The sequence below is a fragment of the Petaurus breviceps genome, unplaced genomic scaffold (genome assembly GCF_028583685.1).
Source record: "Petaurus breviceps papuanus isolate PSGF00001 unplaced genomic scaffold, PetGlider_PUasm1.0 188, whole genome shotgun sequence".
In the NCBI taxonomy this organism is placed as follows: Eukaryota; Metazoa; Chordata; class Mammalia; order Diprotodontia; family Petauridae; genus Petaurus; species Petaurus breviceps.
Genome location: NW_027185804.1, coordinates 3,162,297 through 3,185,951, shown reverse-complemented (window position 1 = coordinate 3,185,951; position 23,655 = coordinate 3,162,297). Strand labels below are relative to the sequence as shown.

General features: G+C 44.0%; 1 protein-coding gene across 3 annotated transcripts in view; it reads left to right on the top strand.

Moving 5' to 3' along the window:
• The first annotated feature begins 19,816 nt into the window (after positions 1-19,816).
• RIC3 (RIC3 acetylcholine receptor chaperone) overlaps positions 19,817-23,655 on the top strand; it is a 35,250-nt gene continuing 31,411 nt past the window's right edge. For all 3 annotated transcript variants that reach the window (XM_069091163.1, XM_069091164.1, XM_069091166.1), the window contains exon 1: positions 19,817-20,041. In XM_069091163.1, the coding sequence (XP_068947264.1) occupies positions 19,918-20,041 (124 nt within the window). In that variant the 5' untranslated portion in view covers positions 19,817-19,917. The remainder of the gene's footprint in view (positions 20,042-23,655) is intronic.

The following is a 23,655-nucleotide window of genomic DNA, read 5'->3' as shown; positions in this document are numbered from 1 at the left end:
TTACTCGCTGGGCTACCTGGCCGCCCCTGAACACTAGTCTTCTTAACTCCTTAATTATTCTTGCTTTATCCTTAGGTAATTTAGAGAAGACAGATGAGCAGTCCAGTCTTCTCACTGCTAGCCATTATCACCATGCCCTTTTAGCTCTGCTTGGATCTTTCTGGTGCTCCAGCATGGCTCACTTCCTTTCTTTCTGGACAACTTCTCCACCTGCAGGTGATGCCTCCACTCCTGCATTCTCTTCCTCTGATTGGTGAGTTCTCCTCTGAAACCTCCATTTGAAGCAGTATCCATGCCAGCCCCAATGACCTCTAAGTCAGCTCTGTTCCTGACTCTCCAGAATACTTTGTCTGACATGCCCCATGCCCTAAGAATGTAAGCTTTTTGAGGGAAGTTAAGAGTCGGGGTGGACAGAGTGCTAGGCCTGCTAGACCTGAGTTCAAATCAAGCTTCATTCACTTAACCTCTTTCTGTCTCAGATTCTTCAACTGTAAAATGGATTTCATAATAGCACCTGCCTTCTAGAATTCTTGTATCAAACAAGGTAATATTTATAAAGAGCTTGGCACACAGTAGGTGCTTAATAAATGCTTCTATTTTATTAATAAAATTTTTATTTAATAAATTATTTATTTAATAAATGCTTAAATTTTGCCCGAATTTGTATTTCCAAGTTTAACACAGTAATTGGCATACAGTAAATCTTAATGAATAACGTAATTTTAAAATGTTTTTCTGTTAGCCTTAGTATTCATCAACAGCCTCAGCTCATTCTCATAGAAAGGGAAAGTAACCTTACCAAGGTCACACATCTAATAAGTAGATGAGGAAAGCAAAGTCCAGAAGGGACAATTGACTCACTCACAATCACAGAGATAGCAAGTAGCCAAGCTCGGATTAAAACTCAACTCCTTTGACTCCAAATATGACTCTATCACACCAGGAGGCCTCCCTAGGACGGATGTCCAGGGCAATGTACTAGGAAGGACCCTGAAAAGGAGATGCCAAGTCTTCTGTGTCCAGGACTCTGGGATCTTCCTTCCTGCTGTTTCATGTGCTGATCTTTATTCTTAGCCCGTTACATGATCATATTTTATTCATTTACATCCTGCTGTTACATACACTCTAGATTATAAATCATACATATTTCCACACTCTGTCCTATTAAAAAAATGCCAAAGAAGGGCAATTATGTTAAGAGGCATAGAAACAACCATAACAGTACTCCATCCATCTCCATCTTGAACTCTGTAATTAATCTGGAGGCAAGTCCTTTCAGCCTCAGTTTCCCCATCTACTAAACGAGGAGAGATTGGACTAGATTTCATTCATCTGTTCATTGAACTAGGTTCAAATCCCACTGTTGAAGATTTCTTGGGGGAAGTTGCTTAACTTTTCTGTGTGACTTTGGACAAGTTACTTAATCCTCGTGGTTCTCAGTTTCCTCATCTGTAAAATGAAGGGGTTGGGCTAGATGATCTCTTAAGTCTCTTCTAGCTATTTATTGATCTATGATCCTATGACTCTAATATTCAGTTAGTATTTAACCAGAATCTACTATGTTTGAAGCCCTGTGACGGACACTGGCTGGTGACAGAGATACATAAACAAAGGGGATTCAGTCCCTGCACCTTGTAGAACGTGTGATACTTAGGAACATGAAATGCATATGCTCAAAAAAAATAAATAATAATACAGAGTGGTTTGCATCAAGTGTCTTATAAATGCTGTTGATAAAAAGGGTCCTGTGACCTCTGGCTGCCAGGCTTCTCCAACTTCTGATTGCCAAGTTGGCCAGAGAGAATAACCAAGGACTCGAAAGTTGTCATGAAGAATGGAACTTCTACTGACCTTGTGACAGAGTTATAATCTTCTAGCCCATTAGTGTTCTCTGGTCCCAGTACCTCAGGGAGTATTTAGCACAGCCTGGAACACAAGCTTTTTCTAGGGACATACAATTCAGGGGAACACAAACACTGGCACATGGGGAAAGGCTCCCAACAAAAAACCCATGCAACTGCGCTGCTCAGAGACCAAGAGGTCTCACCTGGTTGTCATTCTCTCTTTTTCAATACCCTCAGTTTTGCAACAACAATATAGTGAGCCAGCCTGGTCCATATGCTGTGTTTCTCCCTTCTTTTGCCTACCATGTTCCTGTTTATAGTAGCACACATGATAAAAGCTATGGGAGTTCAAAGAAAGTGTCTATCACTATAGACTGTGGTACCCAAAGAAAGTTTCACGGCACCAAACATTGAAGGACAGAGAGAAGAGGAACTGACCATGGTGTATCAGAGCCGGAGGGGTCTTCCTAATGTGTAAGGTACATGTAAGGCATATGAGTGGTAGGAAGTGGAGTTGGTAAGGTGGGATGAGGCCATAATATGGAGACCTCTACTGAGACTAGAAATGTCATTGATTCTTCCTTATCCGACATGTGCCTGCCCCCACCGTTGTCTGGCCTACATCTAGGCAGTCACTAGGTTCTGCTGATTCCACCTTTCCAACATCTATCCATGCACAAGACCTTCCATGACCTCCACCCTAATGTAGGCCCACATCCCTTCTTTCCTGTCTATTGTACCCAGTCTCCCTGCCTCCGTTCTTTTCCCCCTCCAAAACACCCTGCACAGGCTGCCAAATTAATCTTCCTAATGCACAGATCTGACCACATCCCATCTCTTCTCTAAGACCTTTTATTTTGGTTCAATTCAATTCGATATAATGAAATTAATTTATTGAATCTTTATTGAGTGCCTACCCTTGGACTAGCCATTTCAAAATCTAGTAATAAAAATTATCCCTTACCATAGGATATTAGAGCTAGAAGTCTCAGAGACCATCTAACCTGTCCCACCCTTTACAGAAAAGGCCAATGTGTCCCAGAGAGATTAAGTGACTTGCCCAAGGTCACACAGCAAGTTCAATGATAGAATGGGGGCTGCCGATTCTTCTGACTCCCAGGCCAGGACTGTTCCCTCTGCATTACACCCTCTCATTCAAATACTGCTTTCCGCCTGTAAAAATGCTTTCCCATCTATTATATAAGTAGTGCAGAATATCAGCTGGGGGCAAGAGAGTGAAGGTGCTGCCTGGAAGTATAATACATTTGTAATTCTTTTGCCTCCTTTTATATTATCTCTCCCCAACAGGCAGGAGGGGACTGTAAGACACCAAAGAGGCTCCATTTAAACAAACAGATATTTTTAATTGGCAGCAGAAGGGCAAATATGACTCTTAGTGATGAATTCTCTGCGGATGGTTACAACTCTAGAAACATTGGCTCACCCCTGTTTGGTTGGGCCTTCAGCATCCTTGCACTCTTCCATTTCTTTCTCACCCAACCCTTCCAGTCAGTGGCCAAGAATTGTTGGTTCTGTCTCTACTGGATCCCTCACTTCTGGCTCCTCCTCTCCACTCAGCCACCCAGTTCAGGCCCTCATTGATGCTCGCCTGGATTAGATAAGTTTCCTAATTGGTCTCCCTGTCTTCACTCTATCCCCATCCCATCCCTCCTCTCCTCGGACGCTCGAGGAATCTGCCTAACGAACAGCTCTGACCTATGCTTTGGTGACTCCCAATAAGGCTTGACCCACTGCCACACCATGAAGATCTGTCTTTCTCCTCAAGTATCTCAGAGCTCTTTGCCTGACTCCTTTGCACTTAGTTCATTCTCCCTTTCCTCCAACTCATTCTTTATCAAGCACCTATTGTGCACCGGGTATTGGACTAGGAGAGGGTTGTACAAAGACAAAGAACAAAGGAAACATCATAGACAGTCTTTGAACTATGTCCAGATTCAGGGTGGGATAACTTCTCTGGAGCAGAAGGGACAAAGCCCTAAGATGCTCAGACAATGATCAGAGCATCTCAAGGCTTGAACTACTGTGGTTGTTTCCTTCCTCCTGGAAATTTGCATGAAGTGCCAATGGGCTGCTCAGCCAAGGTCCTCATTGTCACCCTGTGCATCTCTTGTGGCAGGCATGATCCCTTTGAGGTGGGGTGGGATGGGAGGCAGGAGGAGATAAAGGCATTCAGATCACAAAAGCAGGTAGGACTCTACAAAGCCAAGACGCCATCTTTGAGGAGCGACTTTTGGTGAGTGCATCATCTAAGCAGTGCGTACCCTCCCTCCACCTACATAAACCAAAACCTCTCGTTCTAAGAATCATTCCTTGTCTTTCTGTAAATCCCTCAGAAGGACTCCAGCACATGTACTCTAGCTTTCCTCCAGGCCTATTAGTATCTCAGGGACCATGCATCCTTCCTCCTTCACACTCACTACGTGACTGGCTACATCCTTTTCTGGTCATAAGTAGGATTTCAGACCCGAAATTTCAGTTTTGATTGGCACCTTCATTTTACAGAGGAGGAAACTGAGGCTCAGAAAAGTTGTGACTTTCCCAAGGTCAGCCAACTAAGCAAGTGGCAAAGCTCAGACTTGCACCCAGGTCTCCTGACTCCAAATCAACTGTGTCTGCTGGCTGAAAGAAAACAGTTATTATCAAAAAGTCAATTGTCATCCTGCCTCTTTAGAAAAATTCCCATTAAAGATAAAGCCCATTTTAATTAGATTAAGTATCCAATTACTGTAATTACATTTTTTTAACATTCACATCATGAAGATGACCCTTTTTAAAAGGGTTACAAGAATAATTAGTGTATTCATATTAACCAAAATGTATTGGATAATATTTATACCCAGAAGACAAAGTACATTACCCATATTTCACCTTTGGGGGAAGCTCAGGATGTTTTGGCAGTGGAATGAATATTTATAGGAGAGAATGTGCTCTAGCAAGATTATGTGAGAAAGCATTTCTATGCTCAGAAATTTTTCCCCCAGGGGAAAGTATACATAAAATGTAGTGCAGAGATTATGGATATGCAAAGTATGATTTAAGTGAGGAATTTATATCAGTTTGTTTAATTAATTGAACCTGAAAATGGTTTCTTCTATTTTCATGGCAGGAGGGCCCAAGGTATTCAAGTGTGACTCTTCTTCTCACTGTCAACCCAACCACAGGAAGGGAGGGAGAGGTAAGTCACTGGACACTGAGGGAGCTCTAAGGAGATGGGACTCCTCTAGGAGCCAACTGGGACCTTCCTTTCTCCTTGATCTTAGCCCTGGGGCAGCAAGTGAGGAATTAGCAGAGCTGCAACTAGGAGGGGGAGAGTGGGGCTTTGTCTCAGAGTGTCCAATTTTGATGACTGACGGCACTCACACACTTTCAGCAGTGTATAAAAGACAGAGCTTAACCCCTACTTAGCAAGAATGCTTGATTAAAATAAGGAACTACCAAATGACATGCTAGAGTGAGATGATCCCCTGCCCCCTGTGTTCCTTCCTATTCCCCTCAACTAAAGGCCCACTTTGAATCTCTAGCCTTGAGTGCAAAAATTCCTAGTTGTGCCTCTGGAGGTTTCCGGTGAATTGACAGTTCTGTTCAAACACAGTGACAGCACACCCTTCTCCTTGACTCTTTGTGCCTCATATAATACTAATTGTTTCTTCCCAGTTCTCCCATGCTTTCAGGTTTACAATAATGCTTTGAGATGGGTAGTGCCAGGATTGCAATTACTCTGTCTTTATGGATAAGGAAACAGACACTCAGAGAAGGGAAGAGATTTATCCGAAGGTCACCCAGTGAGTAAAGGCAGCACATGGACTCAGAGTTCTCTTTTGGAACAACGTTATTGACGGTGAATTCACTGCAACAAATGCCAACTGACTCCTACTGGGTTAGACCCTTCTGTACCTGGGTCCCTCTTCGCCAGGAGGTTGGGATAGGGCAAGACACAGATAAATAAGGCAAGGAGCCTGCCCTCAGGGCGATTACTGCCTCTGTTCAGTTTACATAGCTCCGGGAAGCTCCAGAAGAAGACTGAGGGAAAGAGCCCTTTCTATCAGCTTCCTTCCCCTGTTGACTTCTGCTGAGAATCAATTTGGGGACTAAGGGGAAAGTGATGGAATGAGACCAAAGGAATTACAACTACTGCAGAATTACAGATAATCAAAGATGGGAGGGGCCTTAAAGATGATCTGGTCACAGATCATAGCATCTCAGATCTCAAAAGGACATCAAGGGGTTCCTACTTCCACCCAGCCAGGAGCAGGAATCTCCATTACATAATCCCAGAGAAGTGATTGCCCAGTCTGTGCTTGAAGACCTCCAGTGCCTATATTCTGGAGTGGTCTACACTGCTTTGGGAAATTCTTCTTTATGTGGCTAGGGGTTGGACCTGTGATGTCATCAGTAAATAGAACTCTCAGATAAGGAAACTCTCTACCAATGCAGGCCAGCACCTTCTACGAAACTTAGAGTCTTAGTTTCCCTGATCACTGAGAAGTTAAGTGACCTGCCCAGGGTAGCTTAACCAATGTGTTAATGGGACTTGAATTCGGGTCTTCCCAATTCCAAGGCTGAATCTCTATCCACTATACCACATTTCCCCTCATTATTCCTGATCTTTTCCTACATGGCAGATCTTCAGAGAGAAACTTATGTCTATCAATCAATCAGTGATTATTTAAAAGCATGTACTAGAGATGCAGACAAAAACAAAACCATCCTTACCTTCAAGGAGCTTACCTTCTATCAAGAAAGACAATATATCCACATAAAAATATATGCGAAATATATTAAAAATAGATTAGTTTGGCAGCTAGGTGGAGCATGGATAGAACACTGGGTCTGGGGTCTGGAAGACTCATCTTCCTGAGTTCAAAACTGGCTTCAGACACTTACCAGGTGTGTGACCCTGGGTAAGTCACTTAACCCTGTTTTCCTCAGTTTTCTCACCTGTGAAATGAGCTGGAGAAGGAAATGACAAATCACTCCAGTATCTTTGCTAAGAACCCTCCAAGTGTATGACCCTAGATAAGTCACTTTGCCCTGTTTACATCAATTTCTTTTTTTTCTTTTTGGAGGGCAGTTGGGGTTAAGTGACTTGCCCAAGGTCACATGGCTAGTTTTGTGTGTTTGTGTGTGTGTTAAGTGTCTGAGGCTGCATTTGAACTCAGGTCCTCCTGACTCCAGGGCCAGTGCTCTATTCACTGTGCCACCTAGCCACCCCTACATCAATTTCTCATCTGTAAAATGGACTGGAGAAGGAAATGGCAAACCCCTCCAGTATCTCTGCCAAGAAAACCCCAAATGAAGGTCCTGAAGAGTCAGACACAACTAAAATGACTGAAGAACAGTTTTGAAAGGGAAGACATAGTTAACTAGCTCAGTGATTCTGAGGCCCGGAAAGGAGAAGGGACTTGTCTACATTTCCTCCTTAAGCTTTCAGCAGGTCTCCCAGTTCAGTGCTCTCCCTAGACAAGAGGCCATTCTGCTCCTTGAGCCTAGAGAAAAGAGTTCCTATCCAGCACTCAAAGTAAAGAGATACATGACATTGGATGAGTCCCTTATGAAATGGGGATGGGAATATCTGCCCTCTGGACCACAGGGGGCTCCAGTGGGGCAAAATGATGTGATAAAACAGTTAAAGGGTTCTGACTAAGTTAACCATGGTTATCATGGTTTTCCCATAAGCCCAAATTCTGTCATCTCATTTTGACCCCCCCCTCCAATCCCAAAAAACACTATGGAACAGACTATATCTAGCAGAAGGTGAGGGTCCAGGCCCTCCACATTTTGATGTTTCCCAAATGGACCAGAGAACATCTGGAGCTGGGACTCAAAAGCTCAACTGCATTAAGTATTAGATGAAGAAACTGAGATCCAGGAGAAGCAGAAATAAACATTTCCCATGAAAAGGATATAATGAACTTAGTTTACTACAAGTTCAATACAAGTTAACAGCAAAACTTGGCCACCAAAAACAAAAATGAAAAGCCTAGTAAGATCTTAGACTGTTTTCATGGAGGGCTAGAATCCAGACTGTGGGAGATGATGGCCTCACTCTATACTAGCCTGGATCTAGAATGTGATGCTAAGTCAGGCACCACTTCTTAAGAAAATACATTGTGAAGTTGGAATGCATCTAGAGGAGAGCTATTGGAATGGTGAAGGGACTAGCAGCATTGGCAAATGAAAATTTGTTGGAAGAACTGGGCATCTTTTCTTTAGAAGAGATTTTTAGAGGTATCTAGAAGCTGCCTTTAAGAGCGCTGTCTTAGAAGCAGCTAAGTGGCGTGGTGAATAGGACATGGGTCATGGAGTCAGGAGGGCCCGAGTTCAAATCAGACCTCAGACACTTGACACTTACTAGCTGTGTGAACTGCCTTGCCTTTCCCCCTCCAAAAGAAAAAAAGGGGAGCTGTCATGGAAAGGATATGTTCAACTTGTTCCGATTAGCCCTAGAGGGCAGAATCTATGAGTATTGATGTATGGAAAAAGAAAAGTTCTATTACTTCAAACTGTCTAAAAGTTAGAATGGGCTGACTCAGGAGGAAAGGGGTTCTCCATCACTGGAGGTCTTTAAGTGGAGGGTGAATGAGTACTCATCAGGGGTACTATGGAATGGATTCCTATCTGAATACCCTTTAGAATAACTAATCAACTCTGAGACTGATTCTCTGGTCTAAAACTGTCTGAATATCACACCGGCTTTTTAACGAAGCCAATGTCTTGTTCAATGGATTCTGCTCTTCAAGAGAGTTTTTTTTGCCCCCCAGGAGGGCTTCCTGGCATTTCCCTCTGACAGTTCAACAGATGTTTAATCAGAAACTTAGAACCTGCTTAAGTGACAATATTCATATTAACCTTTAAAAGAACTATAATTTTAAATAAACCCCCTGCTAGCAAATTCTTGAGGAATTCTCTAGAAACCCAGTTGGTCTTTGAAAGAACAAAGATATGTTTTAGGCTCTGTTATAAAATCACCCCTGCAAACTTCACAGATGCGTATGCCCAAGTCAGTCAAAAGAACTTGAACAGAAAGCATTTCCAATGTGCCCATCTTCAGTTTCTCCCCATTCTTCTATCAATCAGCCAATTGACAAGTTCAACTCCAAATTGGCTGCAGAGTCTGCAGCCTTTTCTAGTCAATCTCCTCATCTTCAACACTTCCAGAGTTCCCTGATTTTCTCCTCTGCATGGGCAAAACACTTCTTGTTAAGATCGCAAACCCTCTACACTTTACTAGGCTGCTTCCTGAGTGTCTGAGGCAAAAAGGCAGGCATCCTCCTGTAGGTAACCCTCTGTTGATAAGGCCCTCTGCACCTAACCAGGGCTGCTCCTAGGTTATTACTGAGCCCATTTCCAAGGTTCTTCCCAGAGGACCTTTCACAGCTTGTGCTCAGCTGCTGCTGTGTTTGAGGGCACAGGTCACCTGTCTCCAGAGGGTATCAGTGTAGGCTGAATTGTCTTGGGGGGTGGTGTTGTATGGATGTGGATGTTGCTTGGTGTATTAATGGGGGGCACTTTTAAAATTGGTACAAAGTCATTGGGAATCAAATACAGCCTAGGGTTATATTGCCAATCAGAACCTAGATCTTCCTGACTCTAAGACCAATTCTGTATCCATTATATTGTGCTGACTCCTTAAAATTTAGAAAAATATAATTAGGTAAAATAGGAAACTATCAGATTATGGGCTAGGCTTGAGAGATGATTGTTAAATTTTTAGTGTGAGCATTTACATCTTGAAAATCAACAAATACCACAAATGAGGGATTGATTTATTTTTCTGTTGATTGTTTAGACTTAAGAAAGTAATGGAGAAAATGCTAATTATGCAGATTGAATTTTGAAGTGTGTCATGCATACATGTTTTCCTCCAGAAAGCCAGATGTTAAATATTTACCCATACATCCCTAAATGCCCTCTGCTCTTGCTCTCCCTCCCAGCCATGGTTCACTTCCCAGAAGCCCCACATTATGTCTAGGGCCAAGACAATACCCAAGGCCTCTTTTTCCCCCTCAAATTGCAATGTCCTTCTCCGGCCTACCTTATCCACCCTCCACCAGAAAAAAAAAAAACAGCTGACAGCATGTTTCATTCCTCTTACCCCAGATGAAACTGGTGGTAATTTCTCTGAACATAATAATTCTTAGTTATTCCTCATAAAGAGACTGATTTATGTCAAAGAATTAAAGAGGGATCCAAGAATGATTGATAATAAGCATTTATTAGGTGGATTCTATATGCTTGGCACTGTTCGAAATGCTTTGTAAGTTTCTCATTTGATCCTCACAACCACCCTGGGGGGTAGGTGCTATGATTATTCCCATTTTACTGTTAAGTAAACTGAGGCAAACAGCACTACTGCTCTGTCCATCTCACCAAGCTGTCTTAGATAGATCCATAGACAGATAGATAGATAGGTAAGTAGGAAGACGACAGACAGACAGATAGATAGAGAGACAGAGATAGACAGAGGCAGAGAGATAGACTGACAGACAGATAGATAGATAGATAGATAGATAGATAGATAGATAGATAGATAGGCAGACAGATAGACAGGCAGACAGATAGACAGACAGACAAACGATAGATAGATAGATAGATAGACAGACAGACAGATAAATGGATGCATAGATAACCAGATAAACAATTTATTAAGTATATATGCCAAGCACTGTGCCAACCATTGGGGGTATAACAAGAACAGGCAGGTAAGTCTCTGCCTTTAAGGAGTCTATACTCAAAATGGCACCCAAATGGAGCAGTGGAATGGTTCAAATCCTGCCTCAGATTCTAGCTAGGTGACACTGGGCAAGTCCCTTACCTTCTCTGAGACTCAGTTTCCCCATCTGTAACATAGGGATAATATTAGCACTTGACATTTCAGGGTCGTTCTGAGGATCAAATGAGTCAACACATATACATCTCTTTGCAAACTGTCATGTATTATATAAATGCTAACTAGTATTAAAATAGAAAGGAACACTAGATGGGAGCTAGGAGATGCCTTGGCCTTGTCCCTGGCAAGACAGGGCAATAGCTTACCTGGTGCCATTCCCATTTTACAGATCAGGAATGTGAGGCTCGAGGGAGTTAACCGACTTGGTCTGGAACATACAGCTGGTGAATGGGAGGCCTCCCCGGCTGGTAGTCCTCTCATTATACCACACTGCCTCTAAGAATACATGCATTTCCCCTGAGCGCTGGGCTCCCTGAAGCCAGGTGTCTTTAAGCTTGGGCAGACAGCAGGAAACCATACCTCCAGGCAAATGGGTTTTGCTACAGTCTCCACAGGGGCACAGCCCCCCCTCCTCCTCCCCCACCCCAACACACACTTTATTTAATTTTTGAGCAAGGGAGCAGGCAGCTGAAATGAAACTGAGGGGGAGGGGGTCAGAGATAGACAGGGCCAGAGCACTCAGGCTGCGCTCCCCATCCAGCAGCAACCATGACACTGGCCAATTTTAGCTGTAGAAAATAAATGAAGCTGCAGATCGGCCTTTAATCCGAAAGATAATCGTTTTATACGGCCTGAGTGGCAGTTCATGCCTTCTGCTGCCCCGGCTTGATAACTCAGCATGCTGTATTGCAGCTAGCACTCCCCTGCAGGGGCCATTAATATTAATCCCACCTTCCAAGGAAGACCTTCCAGCCTTCAAGTCTGGAAGAAATCAAGCTGGCCCAAGAAGAAATCAGGCTGAGGGGAGCTATGAATCTTAAATGTGCTTCAAAGGAAAAGGCACTAGGAAGAACCCTAGACATTCTGGGGGGACATAGCAAGGCACAGTGAAAGACCCTCGCCTCTCAGGACAGAGAATCTGGATTCGAATCCTGCCTTTGACGATAATTATCAGGATGACCCGGGGCAAGCCACTGATTGTCCCTGAGTTTCAGGTTCCTCATCAGTAAAATGAGGGAGTTGGACCAGATGACTTCCAAGTTTCCTTCAAGCTCTAAATCTGTGGTCCCATGAAATTAAAACAACCCCGAGGTATCACCTTATACTCATCAAGGTAGTGAGGATACTAAAAGATGGGGAAATGAATTGTTGGAGGGGTTGGGGAAAGAAAGGTATAATAATTCACTGCTGGTGAAGCCTGTGAATTGGTTCCAGATTCTGGAAAACAATTTGGAAATATTCAAGGAAAAGTATCAAATTGTTCATACCCTTCGACCCAGAAATTCCACTCCTGTCATTATATTCTGAGGAATTATTGACAGCAAGAAAAGACTGAGAGGTACAAAAATGTTCACAGCTGCACTATTTGTGATAACAAAAAAAAAATCTGGAAACAAAATATGTGATCCGTGGTTGGGGAATTGTCATTGTGAATTATGGTGGTTGTTGTTTTTGTTTAGTAGTTTTCAGTCCTGTCTGACTCTCCATGACCCCATTTGGAGTTTTCTTGGCAAAGATTCTGGAGTGGTTTGCATTTCCTTCTTCAGCTCATTTTACAGACGAGGAAAAAAGGCAAACAGGGTTAAGTGACTTGCCCAGGGTCACACAACTAGTAAGTGTCTGAAGCCAGATTTGAACTCAGGAAGATGAATCTTCCTGACTTCAGGTTCAACACTGAATTATGGAACGTGAATGCAAAGAAATATTATTGCCTGAAAGCAATGACAACAAAGAGGAATTCAGAGAAAGCTGGGAAGACACTTGTGAAATGATGCCCAGGAAAGAAAAGAACAATATATAAAATGGTCGGGGGAAAAAATATGAATCGAGTCGGCAACAAAACTCTGGTCCAATTCTACAGTGAATAATAATAACGAAACCCTTCTTGTTTATAAATGGTACACAAGCTAGTTTTGGAAGAAGAGGAGGAGGAAGAGAATCAAGAGAAGGAAGGATGGGGAAGAAGGCAATGAAACAAACATTGTAATAAGTTTTCTTCGAGTGTTTGTTGGGAAATATCTGTTGTTTCAAAACAAAATGAGATGAGGTGCCTAGGTGGTGCAATGAATAGAGCACCGGCCCTGGAGTCAGGAGTCAGGAGGACCTGAGTTCAAATCTGGCCTCAGACACCTAAGACTTTACTAACTATGTCACTTAAGCCCAATTGCCCTGCCTTGCCCCCTCCAAAAAGAAAAAAAAAATGAGGGGAGGGAAGTAAAGAAATTAGTTTTAACTTATAGAAGTGAATGTTGAAAACTAAAAATAAACTAATTTTCTTAAAACTGCATGCATTTTTTCAAATCATTGTTCCAAGAAAACCCTGTATTTGAAATTAGGAAAAATGGGGTTTGAATCCTAACTCTGTTACTTACTTGCAGATGGAGATGCCTAGCCTTTCTTCCCAAAAGGGGTATAATATATACTTTTTAATCATAAAATGTAAGTTTTTTGTCCTGGGCCCGGAGTCAGGAAGACTCATTTTCTTGAGTTCAAATCTGGCCCCAGACATTTTCTAGCTGTGTGATCCTGGGCAATTTAACCGTTTGCCTCAGTTTCCTCTTCTTGTAAAATGAGTTGGAGAAGGAAATGGCACTCCACTATCTCTGCCAAGAAAACCCCAAGTAGGGTCATGAAGAGTGCGACGTTACTGAAACAACTGAAACAAGCTTTTTGAGGACACAACTTTATTTTTATCTTTGTGCACCCACCTACGTGGCTCATTGATAGTAGTAGATTAATAATTGAGATAAATCACTTCTTCCCTGCCCCGGGCATTACTACCGTTCTCAGGTTTATGCTTGCCCCACTGCCTCTCTGGAGCTGGGGGCAAATTCACTCATCCCTCTTTGGGTACCCCTTTTCATTCTTTGCATTCAATGCAGCCTCTGAGGCTGAGCTGCAACAAACTATGGATCAATTCTCTGCTGCTTGTGCTAATCTCAGCCTAACAATTAACCTCAAGAAAACAGAGTTTTCCATCAGCTAGCACAATACCATCCATATGTGGACCTATCAATTACAGCCAAAGGAGAAATGTTGAATACTGTGTAAGTTCACCTACCTTGACAGGACACTCTCAAAGGATGAGGTTGACACATACATTGTCAGAGCTAGCTCAGTGTTTGGGAGGCTACAAAGGAAAGCATGGGAGAGAAGACGTATTTGACTGACCATCAGACTGAAGGTCTGCAGGGCTGTTGTACTGACCTCATTGTTGAATGGCTATGAAACGTGGACAGTATGCCAGCACCATGCCAGGAAACCAAATTGCTTCCATTTGAATTGTCCTAGGAAGATTCTGAGGATCACCTGGCAGGATAAGATACCAGGCACCGAGGTCCTTTCTAAAGTAAACGGCCAAACATCCAAACAGAGAGTGAAACTCTGATGGGTTGGCCGTGTTGTTCGAATGCCAAATGTATGCTTGCCTAAAAGACTCTATGGAGAACTCACACAAGGCAAGTGCTCACATGGTAGTCAGAAAAAGTGATACATGGACACTCTTAAGGTCTCTCTTAAAACTTTGGAATTGACCATGGGACGTAGGAGACTGGCACAGGACCACCCAGCCTGGCATGCCCACATCAGAGAAGGTGCTGTGCTCTATGAGCAAAGCAGACTTGAAGTAGCTCGAAAGAAACACAGGGTGCACAAGTTAGAGAATCCACTCCAAATGTTCATATGGACTCTTTGTGCCCAACCTGTGGTAGAACCTTCCAATCTTGTATTGGTCTGATCAGCCACAGTTGGACGCACTGTACCTTGAGTGCAACATAGTGACATCATTTTAGTTCTCTTCAAGAACGAAGGACAACAACCAACCAACCATTCTTGTCATGCCATCCATGGCAACTAGTACCTAGGCATACGAACTTTTGTGGATCATTGCTAAAAAAAAGGCATTAATAAAACTGGGAGTGGAGGAGGCGGCTAGCTGGCACAGTGAATAGAGCGCCGACCCTGGAGTCAGGAGAACCTGAGTTCAAATCCGGCCTCAGACACTTAACACCAACTAGCTGTGTGACCTTGGGCAAGTCACCTAACTCCAATTGCCCTGCCCTCCCCTCCAAAAAAAACAAACAAACTGAGAGTGGAAAGGTAGAAGGACATAATCTGGTCTTCTCTGATGACATTCCAGTTAGCAGAAGAAACCCTTTACCTCCTGGAACTCTCCCTCCCACAGTTAAATTTTTCAGTCTTTATATACCAGTGAATACACTGGGACTGTCTGTAGGCTCACTTTAGAATATCAATTACTTTATACAAGGTAAGTTTACATGTATATTACCGGGGATGATACAGCACACACCTAATCCACACATACATAAACACAGGGGTCACATGCAAACACATCCTATTACATTTTATATTAATTTTATTTTTATTCTGAACTTACAGCCCGCTGTTTTCAAAGCTATTCTGCTTGTCTGTGCTTCTTTCTAGCCCCTCTATTCTTTTCTTCCATTTGTTAAAAAGATATTTCAATGGGGGCGGCTAGGTGGCGCAGTGAGTAAAGCGCCAGCCCTGGAGTTGGGAGGACCCGAGTTCGGTTCTGGCCTGAGACACTTAACACCCACACAAAAATACTAGCCGTGTAACCTTGGGCAAGTTACTTAACCCCAATTGCCCTCCAAAAGGCAAAAAAAAAAAAAGACATCTCAATGACACCTTTTTCTTTTTGCTACCCTATCCTCCTTTAACCTCCCACTCATCCATCCTCCACGGGGAAAAGGAAAAGAAAGTCCTTGTAGAGAATATACATAGTCTAGGAAAGCAAATTCCCCCATTGACTGGCTCTGAAAGCGTTTGTCTCGGTCTTCACCCTGAGGTGATCACCTCTCTGTCAAGAGATTGGTAGCAAATTTCATCCTTCTGCCTTTTGGAATGGTGGTTGGTCACTCTCAGATTACTTTATGCATAGTTCTTGAATTCACAGTCTTGCTCAGAATGGATCATGATAAGGACACCATGTTTATATAGCACTTTAAGGTCTACAAAGTGTTTTACATATATTATCTCATTTGATCCTAAAAACAAACCTGGGCGGTAAGTTCTCAGGATGAATGAAATTACAGGCACATATTTTGAACTGAATAGACCACCAACAACCACACACATTTCAACATAAATACACACAAAAGGACTACATATAAAACCATGAACATCAGTCACATATTGCTTGGTTTTTCTAAAATATATATATATATATATGTGTGTGTGTGTGTGTGTGTGTGTGTTCAATTTAACACAGTAGTAACAAAATTGCCATGTTTGTCTCCCTTTCTAAACTTCTTTATGCTGTAAAACACTTCCTGTAGGACTAACCTTTTTCTGGAGCTGTTCTTGGCTGAGTGATGGAAGGACAATCAGAGAAGAGGGGAGTGAGATAATGCTACAAATTTTTGCAGCTCCTAACAACACACCCTCTGGTGGAAGGCTCTCAGCCAGGCTTTTTTTTCTATTAGGGACCCAGTTCTCTTGTGTCACAGACCAGTTTTACTCCTTGCTTGGGTATCACTGGATATTGCTCTCAGCCAGGCTTTTTTTCTATTAGGGACCCAGTTCTCTTGTGTCACAGACCAGTGTTCAAAGAATTGCTTGGGTATCACTGTGGAATTGTACTCACGGTGCCTATGGGATCAAAATCCACCTTATTCATCCGTAGCCGGTAATGGACAATGAACTCATAGTTGGCTAGCCCTGCTACCGTTGTTGGCTGGCAACATCCAGCTTAGTGCTTAGTGCAGAATTTGTTAGCGGGTATTTGTTGAGATCTATGCACAAAGCCTTAGAACTTGTCAGTAACGACCTATTTCAAAGTCAAAACCTCTGTCTATAGAGGTTTTAGTGAGTCCTCTTGAATGCAATAGGTCATTGTTCTCATGATATAAGCCCACTAGGCTGGTGTGCATTAGTAGCATGGGTCCCCCAGGTTACAGAGAGAACCCTTATATCTCTCCTGGTACAAAAATTACCTTTTATATAAAATCTTTCCTAATCCCCCCAATTGCTAGTGTCCTCCCTCCCAAGATAGGTTGTATTTCATTACTTTGTCAATATTTGCATTTATTCACTTTACGTTCAAGCTGTAAATATTTCTCCCTATTTGAATAAGGATTAATTTTTTATACTTTTGTCCTTAGTGCCTAGGATAGTGCCTGGAATATAATAGGCATTTAATAAATACTTGTTGATTGATGGGTTAATTGATTTGTTGAATGAATCAATGAATGAATACATAAATGATTAAATGACTTAGATGAGCCAATAAATGAGTGAATGAACACTTAAGGTACAAAGAAGCTTTTAATGAAAAAGACATAGATATCTCTGTCCCCTTCTAGGTCAGGAAATAGTGGGGGCTTCAAATCCTGGGAATTGTATGGGGCTACAAGATGGAGGAGAGTGCATATTGAGATCAAGGATCAACCTTATATCTACTAATGCCCCATCATGTGGAACTATTAGAAGATGGCTTACATGTCCCATAAAAAGAGCAGGAAGGATCAATCCGCAGTATCAACAAATGTTCCAGCTGATATAAAGGAATAAGTTGATCTGGGAGTCAGGAGATCTTAGTTATTGATCCCATTCTACCACGTACCATTTGTGTGACCTTGAGCAAATGATTTCCTTTCGCTGAGGTTCCATTGTGCCATTTATAAAAACGAGGTACTTGCGCTGCCTATATCACAGCGATGTAATAAAGAAAACATTTTGTAAATATGAATATGTTCCAGAAATGGGAGCTATTATTGAGAAACATTGACAGAGTACTGCCACCTTGGGGGATAAAGAGATGAAGTCCAGACTCAACCTTCCCAAAGCCCACAGTCCAGTTGGGGAGCCAGGTGTGCACACATGGAAAGAGATGTTAGAAGAGGGGGCCAGATGAGTGGTACAGACATCAAAGGCTCTAGGAGCCAAGAAAAGAACTGAGTGACCAGGGACAGCTTCCTGAAGGAGATAGGACGTGAGACTGGCTTTGGAAGAAATTGGTCGTGAGAGATGACAAAGTATGCTTTGTTCCAGAGAGTGCCACTGGTGGATACAAAGTGTGCATCGAAACTTCCTGTCCTGAGCTCAGGCCCTTGGACGATTGATACAAGTGGAAAAGAAGGGACAGACCAGAGAGCAGAACAGAGGAAGAAATGTCAGCCATAATGATTGATTGGATTTTGTGAGAAAAGAGCATTCAAAGATGATGCAAAGGTTAACAGCCTAGATGCCATTAACATAAACAGGGGAACCCGGGGCAAGGAAGGTCTATTAGTGTTATTAATGTGGCCCTGATGAAAGAGTGCCCCTCCTCTGGGACTGCCTCTCACAAAATCTCTCTAATTTATGCCCTTCGTCAGGGAGACTCCAGATACTTCAGTGTGCTTGTTCAGTCTTGTCTGACTCACCGGGACCCCATTTGGGGTTTTCTTGGCAAACATACTGGAGTAGTTTGTCATTTCCTTCTCCAGCCCATTTTACAGATGAGGAAACTGAGGCAAGCAGGGTTAAGTAACTTGCCCAGGGTCACCCAGCTAGTCAGAGGTTGGATTTGAACTCAAGTCTTTCTGATTCCAAGCTGGGCACTCTATTCACTGAACCACCTAGCTACCGTATACTTCAGTACCCACCTTATTTTGCCACCTCCCAAAGGGCTCTCAAGTTGCCTGGACAAGCAATCAGGCTGACTAGATGGTAAATATAGAAAAGGTTTTATTTACAAAAGAAAAGAAAAAGTAGAGAAAGGATGAATACCTGAGTCCACAGACAGTCAAGAAAACTTTCCTCTCCTGGAGAGATCGAGTAATCTTTTAATGGATCCTACCTTCCCCAAGGATGCCAAAATAGCTAGGTGGCTCAGTGAATAGAGCACCAGCCCTGGAGTCAGGAGGACCTGAGTTCAAATCTGGTCTCAGACACTTGACACTTACTAGCCATGTGACCTTGGGCAAGTCACTTAACCCCAATTGCCCTCCAAAAAAGAAAGAAATTGTAAAGTATTTCACAGATGCAAAGGGGTTTTGTTTGTATTTGTTAACCTGAATCTGGCCTCTGAAAAATGTGAATTGGTGTTATGAGTCATTCTTTGTCAGGGAGGGCCAGTGGAGTCAGGAAGCAGCTTGACTCCAAGTCCCTCCTTTGATCCTTTGATGCTGAGAAAGACCTGAGTTCGAGTCTTGGTCCTGCCACAGACTGCCTGTGTAACCCTGGGCAACTCTCCAAGACTGCAGTGCTGATGACCTGCAATGGTAGCGGGAGCTTCCTCCCCCCCCCCAAGTCCCTTATGCCAATGAAATCAGAGGTGCAAACCGCGCCCGCCATTAATGTTATGATAATTTGCGATTATCCAATGCTTCAAGGTTTGCAAAGCAGCCCTAGGAGGTAGGTGCCATTATTACCCCCATTTTACAGATGAGGAAACTGAGGCAGGCAACGGTTAAGTGACTTGCCCGAGGTCACACAGCTAGTACGTGTCTCAAGCAGAAAATGAACTCAAGTCTCCCTGACTCCGAGGCCAGCACTCTTTCTCCTGTTCTGCAACTTGTACGTGTCTGAGACGGGATCTGGGGCAGTGGATGGAGCTCTGAAAGCACTGAGTTCAAATCCAGCCTCAGGCACTTACTAACAGGGCAGGCTACTTAACCCTGCCTCAGTTTCCTCATCTGTAAGCTGGGGGTAATATCATTCACAGGGTGGTTGTGAAGCACTTTGCAACCCTTAAAGCGCCACATAAATGAGCGCCGTGATGGTAACGGTGATGACGTTATCGCATCACCGTCACCATCGTGAAAATGCCCCAGAGGTGGCATGTTTCCCTGGCCCTTCGCACGCGCCGTCTCCTTGGCTCTGGGCGCCCCCTGGCGGCGGTCCTGCGATCACGTCCCCCCCGCCCCCCCCCCCCCCCCCCCGCCGCCTGCCCTTCCCCCCTGCCCTCCTCGGCCAGCGTGCCTCCCCATCCCCCCCACCCCGCGGGGGCCTGCGGGCGCGTCCTGAAGAGTTCTGTCCCTCTCGCCGCTCCGTCGCGGCGCCCTCTTGCGGACCGAGGGCGAGGCACGCCGCGAGCCGTGGCCCGGCTTCCGCTTCCGGTAGCGGCACCGGGGCAGGTCGGGGCTGGAGCCGAGGCCGGGGCCGGTACTGGGGTGGGTCGGCCGGCCGGGCGCGACCATGGCGTTCTCCGCCTTTCAGAAGGTGGCCATGGTGTCGGGCCTCGTGCTGTGCGTCTCCCTGCTGCTTCCCAAGGCCTTCTTGTCCCGCGGGAGGAGGCCGGAGCCGCCGCCCGCGCCCTCGGGTAAGAGGCCGCTCCGCTCCGGGACCCCGAGGGCGGGACGGAGGGGCAGCCGCCGCGGGGGCGGGGGGAGGGCCGGGACGGAGCCTCCTGCGCCCGCCTTCTCGACTGGGGGACACCGAGGTTCGGCCGCCGTTAGCTGACCAGCATTTGTCAAACCCCTTCCGAGTCCGTTAACCAGCCTTGATTAAGCACCTACTGTGTGCCGGGCCTGCCTCTGAGGAGCTTCCAGTCTAGCGGGGGAGGCCGGAGAGACCAGCTCTGGGCAGGACCGAGAGGGCATGTGGGGGTGGGGAGGTGGGACCGTCGTGGTCCGCCCCTCGGACGGCCGGACTTGAGGCCTCTGGCCGCGTAGCCCGAAGGAGCGTCGGGGGCCTCCCAGGTCCTCCGGACGGCCCTGGCGGCGAGGGCGCGCCCGAGCTAGGTGTCCAACCCAGGTCTCTCTACTTCTTTCAGGACACAGCAGCTGCATGTGCTTAAAGATCCACTGAAGGGCCCTGAGCATGGCCTTTGCCTTACCCCTCCCCCCATCCCTCCCCAGCCCCGCAGATGCCGCCTGCTCGCCCTCCTGCCCTCGTGGGGATTCCTTGGGGCTGGGGTCCTCGCATGTGTGCGCATGCATGTGCACGGAAGATGTCTGTGTGAATATATAAACGTTATTTATATACGGATGCTTTAAAAACCAGTTTGTTCTACTTTGTGTTGAATCATCCCGTTGCATGAACACTCCCGTCCCCAGTCTGTGTGGCTCTGATTTATACCTGAGCATTTCTAGGGCTTTGATGCTTTGTCTCATGTGCCCCGTGGTCTCTTTATGTGAAATAAAGTTGACTGGAATCAGTGTTGTTCGCCTTTTTTTGTTATATCAACCTCAACACCACCCTCTCACTGCCTCAGTCATTTTTAAGCTACTTTTTTTTTGTCTGTGCCACGATTTGAAGGTTGTAATAATCACTTTGAAAATGCGGCTGTGCAAAGTAGGCTTTAATTTGCCTTATTTGACAAATGCCTTTTTGTTAATCCTTTATCGTTGGTACATTGTGGGTTACACTTAATAATTCACATTGATAGAGCATGCAGGGATTATGTCAAATGAATCATTCCAAAAGCATATGTGATGGGGGAGGGACCTGATGAAAACCTTTTCTTTATCAGGGAGATGGCAGATTTGTTCTGCATGGCCCAGAGGGCAGGACTAGGTGGATAGGACAGAGAAGCAGATTTTGCTTTAATATCAGGGAAGACTCAACATTTGGAACTGACAATGGAACAGGTGTTGAGGTATCACCCTCCCTGAGTGTTAAATTCCCCATTACTGGAGGTCCTTAGGGAAAAACAGATGATTACTTGCCAAGGATGTTGAATCTTTGGCTGTTCCAATGGGCAGGCCTTTGAAGGTGGACAGACAGCCTTGCCAAGTATGGTCCCGTGGGAGAATCTTTCAGTTCTTAAAGTTCTGTGATTTGTTGAGGATATGATTGCATTGGCTAGTCTTATACATTTGATCAACATAAATTAGGCATGAATAGAAGATATTTCAGGCTAGAGTAGATAGGAAAAAACATCCATGTGTCTCTGTGGTAATGTAGTAATGATGTAAATTGTTCAGAAATTTATACTATTAAAAATGTAGTGAAAAGACATTTTTTTTAAATTGTGAGTTTTTTTCTCAGCACAAAACCCAGCAGTTTTTTTAAGGCTTAGATGTTTGCTGTTTACTTTGAAAACCAGTACATTCAGAGATGGTGAGCCAAAGCTGTGAAGTTTCATCCAGGACCATTTTTTTTTTATGCTTTTTTTCTTTCCAAGTCAGTTGTTTGATTTTCCATTGGGTTGAGTTCACTTCACTTGAACAAACACTGTTGAACACCCAGTGAGTGTGGGGGCACTGTACTGAGTGCCAGAGGGAATATAAAGTGTAGATTAGACATGGTTCTTGCCTTTACAGAGCTCAGGAGCTATTTTTTAGAATTCTGAAACCATTGATAGGATGAATTTTCCTTTTGTAATTTATTAGCTACCAAAGTGTTGTAATCTAGGCAAAAACCCATCTTGAATGACAGATGGCCAGCAGCTGAAATTGGTTAAATTAAATCCTGCCCCTGATAAACTCACACTGTAAAGAGACATTTCAGGGAAATATAATCAATAGGGACCATAATTGCAAAGCTTTGCAGACTTTTCCACAAATACATCTTGTCAAATGATTTGACAGACTCTCTGAGCTGGAAGAGACTTTAGAAGCCATCTAGGTCAGCCTCCTCCCAAGAGAAGGAATTCTTCACACAACATTTATAATAAAAGGAGAATGCTGGAATACACTGGCGTTTGTCATGGTTCCCAAGCTGGACACACCTCTCATTTGAAGGCCCAGTACTTGCTACCTCTAGAAAAAGGCTCTAGGAAGTTGATTAATATTGTGTGATTTTTACACATTCATATTTGGGGTTTTTAATTTATTCTGAAAGAATGATCTAAATGACTCATTTCTCCATCAGGATTTAGTAGACTAAAGTCAGGGTTTCTCCAAGAGTTTGATAACCTATCAGTGGAAATAGAGCAGTTCAGGAATCTCAAATTTAAGTAGTTGAAATGTTAAAGGATGTTTTCCACAATCCTAAACTTGGGCAGTTTTTTAGGAGTTCATGAATGCCTCTGCTAGGTCTCAGAAGTGTTATAATGGGTTCAGTGGTTAGGGTTTATATTCTATCCAAGCATCAAGGACTATTTATGAAACCTTATATAGCACAGTTTCAGTGTCTTCTGTCCAGTATCTTATTGATCTCTGCAGACTACCTATCCCTATTGAGATAGTGCAATTATATACCCACTTGAGGGAGGATAACTTGCCCAAGAGCATGTAAAATAGTACATGGCGCTAGGACTTCAGACTCTGAGCCTAGTACTCTTTTCACTCTACTCTCCTGCCGTAATAAAGAATTACCAGCACCCAGCCTATGACTAGTGAAGGCTACATCTTCACTTAACTGTGGATGACATTTTCCCAGCTTTAAATCTTGGACCTTTCTGTTTTCATGATCTGTAGTGTCTATCCTATCTCAAGCTTTTGTCACTTTTTCATTGAGAACTAACTGGTGTCAAGTTTTTCTCCTCTTACCTTCCATATTCTCATCCTCAGCAGCAGCCAAAATCACCTTCCTCACGTAGGGCTCTGGTCATGTTATTTCCCTGCCCTAAAATCTTCAGTGGCTACCAGTTACTCACCATTTAACATAAATTCCTTAACCTGCTGCATAAGGTCTATGGTTCCACCTACCTTCCAAATTAACAAGCTATTTATTAAGTACTTGCTAAGTGCCGGCACGTGCTAAGCCCTGGGAATACAAAGAAAGGTGAAAGTCCAAGAGGAACTCAGTCTAAAGGAGGAGAAAACCTGCAAACAACTACTTGTAGAGATGGCCTCAGGGAGAAGGCTCTAGCATTAAGGAGGATGGGGAAAGGCTTCTTGCAGAAGGTAGGATTTTAAGTGAGCTTGAAGGAAGCCAGGGAAGCTGGTTTAATCCATGTTGTCCCCTTCATGCATTGTACATGAACACATCCCCATCTCTCTCTACCCCCATACCTCTTCCAGTGAATGCACTTCCTCATTTCTACCA